Below are 10,221 nucleotides of genomic sequence, written 5' to 3'. Positions count from 1 at the left end.
AACATATATATACATATACAAATAAAAATTGTATATATTCTTCATCTGTGGCGTGTTTTGAGACGTGTACATTTTGGGAGAGCTGACTTGAGCTAATTACCATATAGTTTTTGACCCATATGGAGAGAGTTCTTTCCAAGTTCGTTTCCTAAGTTTTACACTTGACTCTAAAGACTTCAGAGCCCCTGACAATCTTCTGCCCATTTTTAGAGATACATTTTTTTCAAGATTTTTGAAAAAAATTATAAATTGCAGTAAAATACACATAACATAAATTTACCAGCTTGACTGTTTTTGGAATGCGGTCTTGTCGGTACAGCCAAATTGTGCAGCCAAATTCCGGAACTCCTCACTCTCCCCATTCAACAGCTACTCCTCGTGCTCCCTCTGCCAGCCTCTGGCAACCAACCTTTCATTTTCTGGTCCATGCCTCTGACTGTTTCATACAAGTGGGATCATCCGGGCCTTGTCCTTTTGTGACAGCATATTTCACTTAGCACATTGGCTGCAGTTTTGCCATATGGTAGCTGAGTCAGAATTCTGTTCCTTTTCAAGCCTAGATAGTATTCCTTCGTGTGTATCGACTGCATTTTCTTTATCATTGGGCCACTCATGGATACTTGAGTAGCTTCCCCTTGTGGAAGCTATTGTGAAAAATGATGCTATGAGTGTGAGTGTCTTAGTCTGTTATGGGACAGCTATAACTGAACACCATGGGCTGGATGGCTTAAAAACAACAGAAATTTGTATCTCACAGTTCTGCAGGCTAAAAGTCAAAGATCAAGACAGCAGCAGATTTGGTGTCTGGTGTGAGGCCCCACTTTGCCCATGTGAGGGTAGAGGGAACTCTCTGGAATCTCTCATAAGGGCACTAATCCCATTCATGGGGGCTCTGCCCTTGTGACCTAGTCACCTCCCAGAGCTTCTAAAATCCATTACCTTGGAGATTAGGTTCAAGGGAAGAACTTTGTGGGCACAGCACTGTTTGGCGTATAGGATTTGGTGTGCAGGTATCTTTTTGAGTCCCTCTTTTCAGTTCCTTGGGAGTGGAATTGGTGGTCGCATGGCCATTCTGTGTAATTTTTCAAGGAGTTGCCATTCTGTTTTCCCTCAGACAGTGTCATGGAGGGGCCTCTCCATGACAGTCACACTAAACCCTCTTTTTCTCTTGGAGTACAGGCCAGTCCATCGTGGGCTGCAAAGCCATCCTCATTGATGACCAGGTCTTTGTGGTGGTGGCCCAGCTCTTCGGCGGCTCTCACATTTACAAATACGACGAGAGCTGGACCAAGTTTGTCAAATTCCAAGACATCGAAGTGTCTCGCATCTCCAAGCCCAATGACATCGAGCTGTTTCAGATCGACGATGAGATGTTTTTCATCATCGCAGACAGCTCTAAGGCGGGGCTGTCAACGGTCTATAAGTGGAACAGCAAAGGCTTTTACTCGTATCAGTCCCTGCACGAGTGGTTCCGCGACACGGACGCAGAGTTCCTCGACATCGATGGGAAATCGCATCTCATCTTGTCCAGCCGCTCCCAGGTGCCCATCATCCTCCAGTGGAACAAGAGCTCCAAGAAGTTCGTCCCCCATGGCGACATCCCCAACATGGAGGACGTGCTGGCTGTGAAGAGCTTCAGGATGCAGAACGCCCTGTACCTTTCACTCACCCGCTTCATTGGGGACTCACGGGTCATGAGGTGGAACAGTAAGCAATTCGTGGAGGTGCAGGCGCTGCCATCCCGGGGCGCCATGACCCTGCAGCCCTTCTCTTTTAAAGATAATCACTACCTGGCCCTGGGGAGCGATTACACGTTCTCGCAGATATACCAGTGGGATAAAGAGAAGCAGCTGTTCAAGAAGTTCAAGGAGATCTACGTGCAGGCCCCGCGCTCGTTCACAGCCGTCTCCACCGACAGGAGAGATTTCTTTTTTGCATCCAGTTTCAAAGGGAAAACAAAGATTTTTGAACACATCATCGTTGACTTAAGTTTGTAAAGGTGTGAAGGGTGAATTTAAAAAGATCGTGTAGCGTTAGTTCTCACAAGAGGGGTCCAAGAAAAAATAAAATAATAAAATAACATAAGCCAGGCTCAGAGCTCTGAAGTTCAACTTTAAAATGGGGAAATAGTTAGAAGTTTTCAAACTTTTAGGATTCGCATTTTAATCAGGGATTGCATTTACTGGCTAACTGCATGACATGCCCATTCTATCATTTAAAAAGGCACCTGGTAGCCTGTGATTTCCAAGAGAAGAGTGCAGCATTTACTCTTACCATTTAGAAAGTAATGTGCTTTTTCTTTCTTTTTAATGAGGAAGGAGAAAAATGGATAAGGTGGGATAGCTCTTTTAATGAGATAATAATGATAATAAATAAATAAATGGATAAATAAACCAAACCAAACCTATGGACCCTTCTCATTCCGTTTTAGCAACCTTTTGGGTAAGAAATGTTAAAGCCAAAGGCAGCTGAAGATATTGCCTGATGAGTGGTTTAAAAGCCTCAGAGCACTCAGCAGTGCTATTCTGAGCCATCCTGATTTCCTGAAAGTAACACCCAGCCTTCCAGAACATTCTGTAATGCCAAAATCTTCCTCCTTTGGTTGGCTTATGTAGATGGATGCTCATCATGGTGTGATGATGAAAGTTTGATATTTGACAAACAGCTGAAAGTTTGACATTGCTCCCTCTTCCACAGAGAAAACACTCTGGCAACACATGTCTAGGCCAGCATGGGTTCCGGGCCCAGCAGTGAGACCAAAGAATGTTTCCGTCTCTCGTGCACTTCAAAGCAGGCCCTCACGCTGGCCAGGGCGACAGCGCCTGTTTGATGTGCTCTGTGACTTCTCTGCTTCTCTGAACCTATCCTTTGAATTTGTGGGCAACCAGCAGACAGGCCAAAGACTGAACAGAGCTTTCTTTTCTGTCCCTCAGAGGGCGGAACAGGTGTTTCCATCTAATGCGCATTTGGTAGGCTCTTTTGAAGTGAGATTTCTCAGAGTCAAAGGGGACTTTACTTACACAGATTGTAATGCGCTTTGAAACCCAGAGGTGGCTCTTTGATTTATGCATGTCTTTGCCCTCTGGACAACTTAATATGTCCAGTAATCGAATAGCACTAACCCTAAGCCTGCCCACCGGCCTTCCTCTCTTCTCCTGGTATTGCTGCGGCTAGCACTGAAGGTGCTATAGACACCAGAGCCCAACCAGGCTTCCCATGCTGGGGACACACCTTCCTCTCCCGGTTTTCTAGAGCCAGGCTCCCCTCCCACACCAGGGGCTGAATCCCAACACCATGCCTGTGATGGGGGGACAGGGGACCTATTTCAAAATGGAGCTCCGGGGTTGACAACAGGGAACCCCACTGGCTGTGGTTTTACAGAAGGTTCCTAGTGGACATTCTGCCTGTGTGGCTGATTCTTTGCAGAGACCATGAAACAAATGTTCTAGGGGTAGATTTAAAGGAGTAACCCAGCAAATTCCTTCTTGCCGCAGAAGTGGGACCATTACACTGTACCGTGTGTATGTTTTGATGATGATTGGCCACGTCATAAATAGGTAGCTGTTTTCCATGAGTGTGAATGTGTTTGTTGTTTCCTGACTTGAAGCAATGCAGAGCGAGCAATAAATGGCACTCTGAGAACGGTACGTTGGTGCCCCGTCAGCGCTCTGGGGTACATTCTGGTACCGCAGCTCAGGCTTCCAGCACAGGAGACCAGGGGTGTTCTGAGCCCGCTCACCCACACTCAGTCGTGTGGTTGCTCACAACTCTCCAACAAAATACCAAACAACACAGAGTTTGTTTTCATTTTTTTTTTTTAATGTACAAACGACTCTTTTGCTTTGTTGGTTTATTTGAATCAGTGACAAATGCCCACATCTTCACACTGGAGGCTAAAAGCAGGACATGGCTGCATCCCTCCAGCTGCAGAGCAGGAACTCTATTCTTCCGGATACATGGGACCCTCAGATGGGCTGGACGGCCAAACAGACATTTGGCAAACTGTACAGGGGACCCTGAGACAGCCCTAGATCTTGCACTGGGTTGAAATGCTTTTCCCAATTCTAGCTGAATATAGAATAGGCACCTGGGGTGTCTTTTCGCACCTCAGCCTCCTTGAAGCAATGCACGGACTTCTCAGTGGTGCGGAAGGGTGAAGTTAGGAATTGGCCACCCACACTCTCTGTGCTGTACCCATTGCTTAGAATCTGGAAGAACCGGACTCGGCTTGGGTTGGGACGTAGAGAGTCCAGAGGTGGCATTTGAGGGTGAAAGAAAGATCTCCAGTTGGCAGTGGGGGTAGCAGCACATGGGAGGAGTAATGCACTCAAAAGCAATCAGATCTTCTTCCTCTTTTTGAAGAAGTTTATGCAAGACTGGAGTCTGCAGTTTCTAGAGTCTGGGAAGACATGTTTGTTCTGTCCAACTTAGCAAAAGAACGTGGATGTTCTTGGCACAGAGCTGCGGGAGCTTTGCTTCATTAATCTTACTGCTGCGTCCCAAGGCTCCCTGAAGTTTGAAGCAGTTTCTGCAAGATGCTCTCTGCTAGTAATAATGTAAAACAAAAACCCCAACTGAACAATGACCAGAAAAGCAGAGAAGCATGTGGGACAGTCCCCCATGGAAATCAGTGCATGCCCTCGCATTTCCTTCCTTCCTGTCACCCACTTCTGGGCACCTGCTCAGCCTGGCCTTTATAATCCCCCTCGATTAGGCTCCTGGACTCATCTCTCCACAGCTGTGAGCTCGAAGGCCACTGCTGAAAAGCAAGGCCTTGTCCCAGTCTCCACTGGGCCAGGAACACATCTCTCTGACACCTCCAAAAACCCCTCAGAGGTGAAAAGCACTGAGTTCCCAAGCAGGGACACGATCACCGTGTATTTCTGAAAAGCTGTCTACTTTTTCATGTCCTTTTGTGTTCGTCGCATTCATCATAAGTAGTTCTTCAGTTTTTTGCAGTGTTGTTCTGATTTCAAGGAGAAGGGAAGCCATGGAATCTAAGTGGATTGCCTGCCTGGGTTATCTGAATGTGCGTGGCAAAGTTAGAACTCCTTTGAACCGCAGGCACTGTGTCTTCTTCCTGTGACGCTCTGCTGTCCCCTCCCAGAGAAAAACTCTCATTGTCATCATACCTCTGAGTATAGCAGCACCTGGAGATAAAGTTAAAAATGCAACGAAATACGCATAGCTGGAAGGAAAACCAACCGAATAGACACCAATCAGTCGGTACACGTAATGATGAACAAACCTTCTGGAACTGCTGTGACACACAAGGTTTCACTCATGAAACCCTTTCAGAAATTTCAGATACTTTTTTATGGTTCTAAAGAAGATTTCTAGCTGGCACTGTCCATCCTCCTCCCACCTAGCTATGGGATATGTGGATGGAAGCAAAGGTCTGGATACATCTGCTGCTTGTCACAACATCCACCAGATAAACAAGACGAGTTTTGTGAGAGAGAAATTAAAACTCAAATGCACGAGCGATGATGAATTGATCCGGGCCTGCATCAGCCTGTAGGGAACATGTAGAACAGGACAGTGTTGCATTTTTCTTCTCCATGGAGTGAGAGGCTGGGTATTTTTAGCAAGGAAATCAGTGTGGCATGCTGGAGGTTTGGCTGCCAGGGACAGGCATGATGGAAAGTTCTCTGGCCCGGGCTTTCATGAAGGAGAGAAGAAGATCTGAAGGTGCACATCCCTTTGCGTGCCACTTAAAGAAAATTTCCTTAGCAGGCTGCTCAGGCCTTTTGCAGCCATACTAGCCCCTCATTTGCAGCTTTGGGGGAAAGTCCCTCAGTGAGACAGTGGCCATGGATTCTCTTCAACAGTGCACAGGAAGAGAGTGCAGCAATCTAGTTGCAGCGAGAAAGGTGGTCCGGCTTCGAGTCACCAGGGAAGGGATAAATGCAGAAGTGCAGGGCAGATGGCCTGGGAGGAAGCTGTTGTGGGAAAGTAGAGATTAACCTGGAAGAAAAGAAAAGATGATCATGATTTTCTTTGCTGCAGCCAGGCAAGCAGAGTGTAGAATGACCAGGCAAATTAACAGCATCCCAGTGATTATTGGAAATAACCCATTGTGATGCTTATTCAAATAAGAATTACGCTTCAGGGCACTGAGCTCTGAACTTAGGCCCTCTTCTTACTGTATTCCATTGCTTGTATCAGAGCCACCTTTTTCTAGTAGAAAACTACGCATTTCCTTTGAAATGCATCCATCCCTTTGACCACCAGGAATGTATAAGAACTGTGGTAAGATAAGCCATTTGGTACTATTTTTATGTATTTTAAATGCATAACTTAGGTAAAATAAGAATAGCTTGTATGCATATTAAAAGTTTTGCAGTATGCAGACAACCATGGATGCCTTCAAAGGCTGTACACTTATGTATATTTAGCTCTTTTTGTTAAATAGAGTTAACATGACATGCCTCTTAATTCCATACATTCTGTAAACCTGTGAATAAAAAGTAATTCATGCTTCATGTAGCACTGACCTCTGCTCTGCTTGAATATGGGTGTGTCCACTTGGGTCTTAGAAGTGAGGGACAGCATGTTGGGCTATGGGCGCGGTGGTGATATCTTTGTGGCTCACTCCTGTTCATACAGGAGATGGGTACACAGGAGCCTTTGGCTCCTTCACTTAGAAACTAAAAAGTCGTGGAATCTTTGAGTATTCCTCCCTTGACCTGGGGCTCCTAGTCCTGACAGGTTGACAAAGGACTCTGGGGATCTTTGGGTGTCTTCTGATCCTGCGAACATGGGGATCGGAGGAGAGATTGCTAGACCTCGTTGATGTGGTTGAACCTTGACCACCTCGAGGGCAGGACTTCTGATCCATGTCTGGGGCCTAACTTGGCAATCAGTGTGCAGAAAAGTTTTGCTGCACGCATCTTAATCGGAGACCTATTGGGTGCATTAAGAAAAAGAAAGCATTAAGACCCCGAATCACATATGACCGTATACCTGCTGTGTGGCAGGGACTGTGGTGTGCTGTGGGGCTTTTTAAAAAGTGTAACAGCAGAGTAGCCCTCATTTGACTTCTGATCCAGTTAAGAAAGTCGTAATTGCACGAAGCTGTAGGCAACAATCTGAGGTCAGATGCGATTCTTTACTGTAAAGCACTGTGTGACTGATTGAGCAAAAACTGGGGTGGTAACCAAGAATTTAATGCTCGTCGGCCTGGATGGAATTGCTTTCCTTATGGTAAGGTAATAAAGCACCACAGGTGTAGTGGCTTAAAGCAGCTCCTGCTCATCAGCTCACAGTTCTGAGGGCTGAGGTCAGGCACGGACCAGGTGTATCTCCTGCTCAAGGTCTCACCTGGCTGCCACCAGGTGGCAGGGTAAAGGGTCCGAATGAGCTCACCACCAGTTGGAGGCTCAGCAAGAAAAGCTACTTTCCAGCTCAATCCCAAGATTGGTAGAATGCATTTCCTTGTGATTGTGGTATGTTTTCTTTCTGGCTACAGTGCGGGGGCTTCTTTCAGCTCCCAGAAGCCACACCAGGTCATTGCAGCATGGCCTCCTGCATAGGTCCTGTGACAGATTCACTGTTGGCTTCTCCAGGCCACCTGGAAGTGACGTCCCACCCCCTTTACCTGTTCTATTACCTTGAAACAGGTCACAGATTCCACCCTTGCTCAGGGATCATCCAAAGGCACGATTCATGGGGCTTGGGAAGTCACCTTATGGGATGTCTGATGCAGGCACCAGGCCAAGAGATTGGATGGCCAGCTGCTCAGAATCGATCCTGACCAGCAGCAGCCATTCACCTGGACCCAAGGGACTGGGAGCCGTGCGCACAGGGAATAAATCTCCAGAAAGAAGGTTACTGTAGGCCGGGGCAGTACCCGTTTGTCCAGTAGAGAGAGGATGGCCTCGTTCCTTTCAGTCTTAGTCACTTTTCTAGTTGCTGGGACAGCAGATCTGACACTCACAATTAAAAGGAGAGGTTTATTTTCGCTCATATTTCAGTCTATGGTCACCTGGCTCCAGGGCAGGACAGCACGGCACAGGGGTATGGCAGACGAACAGCTGCTTCCCTCATGGCTGACAGGAAGCAGAGAACACAAGAGAGGCTCTGAGAAGGGAGCTGTAACCTTCTAGGTCTCACCCCCAGTGACCTGGCTCTTCCAACCAGGCCCCCCCTGCTAACAGCAAGTCAGGAGTGGCCCCAATCAGATCACCTTCCAAAGGTCCTGCCTAGGATCACATGAGGCTTTGGGGAACAACTAGATATTAACTATGACGCTTGTTTTACCATTAAACCATTGATTATGCTTGTGAAGAAGCTCAGAGAAGAACTCTAAGTTCAAAACTCCAGTCAGGAGGAGCTCATTAATCAGGTGGAGACCAATCCTAGTGTCTCTGCGCGTTTTGTGTTGGGCCTTGAGGGCTCACTCAGCGTGGGCTGCCCAGTCCCGATTAGGCAGGGTGCTTCCTGTCTTTCTGAGAGCGCTAATGGAGGTCCACCTGCCTGAGAAGAATTGGAGGCACAGTCGTGAGTCGCCTTCATTGATCACCTGCCCTTGCAATTGGCTTCTTACCTGCCTCCCAGACGGGACAACCTTTTACTAACCAGGATCTAATTGGCACAAATGACTTTTTCCAACAAATTGGTAGCAGAGGTGAGACGAAAGGCCACGGGCAAGCCCCACCTCCTGGCCTCTGCTCCAGGCAGCCTCTTGTTAAACGTGAACTTTTGTCCCTGCCTGCAGCCAGACACCAAACAGAGGCAGCGTGGCAAGAGGACTGGCAGGGAAAGAGGGGCTGCCCCAGATTCCCCGGCACTGGCTGCATCTGTGTCCTTACACACACCTCCAGGGCCCACTGCAGGAGATTTCTGGAAGACAGGAGCAAGGTACAGCAAAGCGCCCTCCATGCTCCAAGAGGCGGCTGTTAGGGCAGGGAGAAGCAGGTCTAGCTCAGTGTGCCCGGCTCCGTAACATCCGTCATCCCCCAAAGGATGCAGAGCTCCGATCCGCTGTTGCAGGGCTGAGAGATTCCAGCCTGTGCTGCCGGCCTGGCCATTGTGCCGTCTCTGCGAGGACTCAGAAGAGTCGGGCAGGCCAAAGAGCCCGGGGCCTCACTCTCGACACTGTCCCTGGTTTACCTCCCTCCTCCGTCACCCCCAGCCTCCTGAGTCCGCTTCCTCTCACTCATCTGTGAATCCTTGCAGCATTACGGCGTCTTGCTTCATAAGTCACGTGAAAATCCACATCAACGCTTTCATTTGATTCTTCTTAGCCAGTTCTGAGTTCACATTATATGAACAGCGCCCTGTGACTACTGAGAATACGAGTCTTCAGGAAGGGAGAAGCATTTAATAAGCGTGCTGTTTGACATTTTCCGCATGGTAGAAATCCTTGGGGCAGGTGAAAGGAAGCTCAATAACAATATGGCCCACATGATCCAACCTCACCACGGTAGCACGTAATGAAACAATCCCCAAACCAAATGGTAAATACAGGCAATTCTGATCTTTTTTATGTCCCTGAAGAAGCGGGAAGCCAGTCCTAACCACCCGTGTGCTGCTTCCGACATGCAGTCTCCCCAGCCTCTGGGCGTTCAGCAGCAGCCCCGAGAGCTCAGGCTCCCCTCCCCCTGAGGCTCCACAGTCACCATCCACCTCAGCCCAGCCCTCGCCATTGCTTCCGTTCCATTTTCCTGAGCAGACAGTGCAGGGGATGTGTAGACATTCGTGTATTTTAATCCCACTATTGCCAAGGCGGTAAATTTAAGTTTTGTCTGTCTCTGATTCTCCCCTTCCATACCACATTGCCTGTTGTGTGTGGTGGGGTGGTAAAAACAGCTCTCAGATTCTTCAGCGCCCCTCCTTTCAAGAGGTAGAGCCTGATTTCTTATCCCTAGTGAGTGAGCTGCACTAAGCAACTTGCTTCTAGGAAGTAGAATGTGGCAGAAGTGTTGGCGTATGGCTTCCTAGAAGAGGTCTTAAAGGGTATTTAGGTGTCCTTCTTTCTCAGTCTTTAATACTCAGTATGAGCAAGGCCAGCCATCATATTCTGGCTGTTGAGAGGCCCACACGGGTAGAATTGAGGCCTCCAGCCAATAGCCAGCACCCTATGAGGAAGCCATCTTGGATGTGGACGTGTCCAATCCTGTCAGGCTTTAAGATGACCATAAATCTGATCAGTGGTGTCTCCTAACTGCATGAACAATTCTGTGCTGCTGAGCTATTCCTAAGTTTCTGATCCACAGA

The 10,221-nt window shown here is 47.9% G+C and overlaps 1 protein-coding gene across 1 annotated transcript in view; it reads left to right on the top strand.

Moving 5' to 3' along the window:
* Positions 1-6,428, top strand: part of Lgi2 (leucine rich repeat LGI family member 2) — a 28,151-nt gene extending 21,723 nt beyond the window's left edge. Inside the window, exon 8 of the mRNA XM_033758892.1 lies at positions 1,180-6,428. Within this exon, the coding sequence (XP_033614783.1) occupies positions 1,180-1,997 (818 nt within the window). The 3' untranslated portion in view covers positions 1,998-6,428. The remainder of the gene's footprint in view (positions 1-1,179) is intronic.
* The last annotated feature ends 3,793 nt before the right edge of the window (positions 6,429-10,221 follow it).

This window comes from Fukomys damarensis, unplaced genomic scaffold (assembly GCF_012274545.1).
Source record: "Fukomys damarensis isolate Sample0158 unplaced genomic scaffold, DMR_v1.0_HiC HiC_scaffold_35, whole genome shotgun sequence".
NCBI lineage: Eukaryota > Metazoa > Chordata > Mammalia > Rodentia > Bathyergidae > Fukomys > Fukomys damarensis.
The sequence above is the reverse complement of the archived record's forward strand: the minus strand, read 5'-3'. Positions and strand labels throughout refer to the sequence as shown.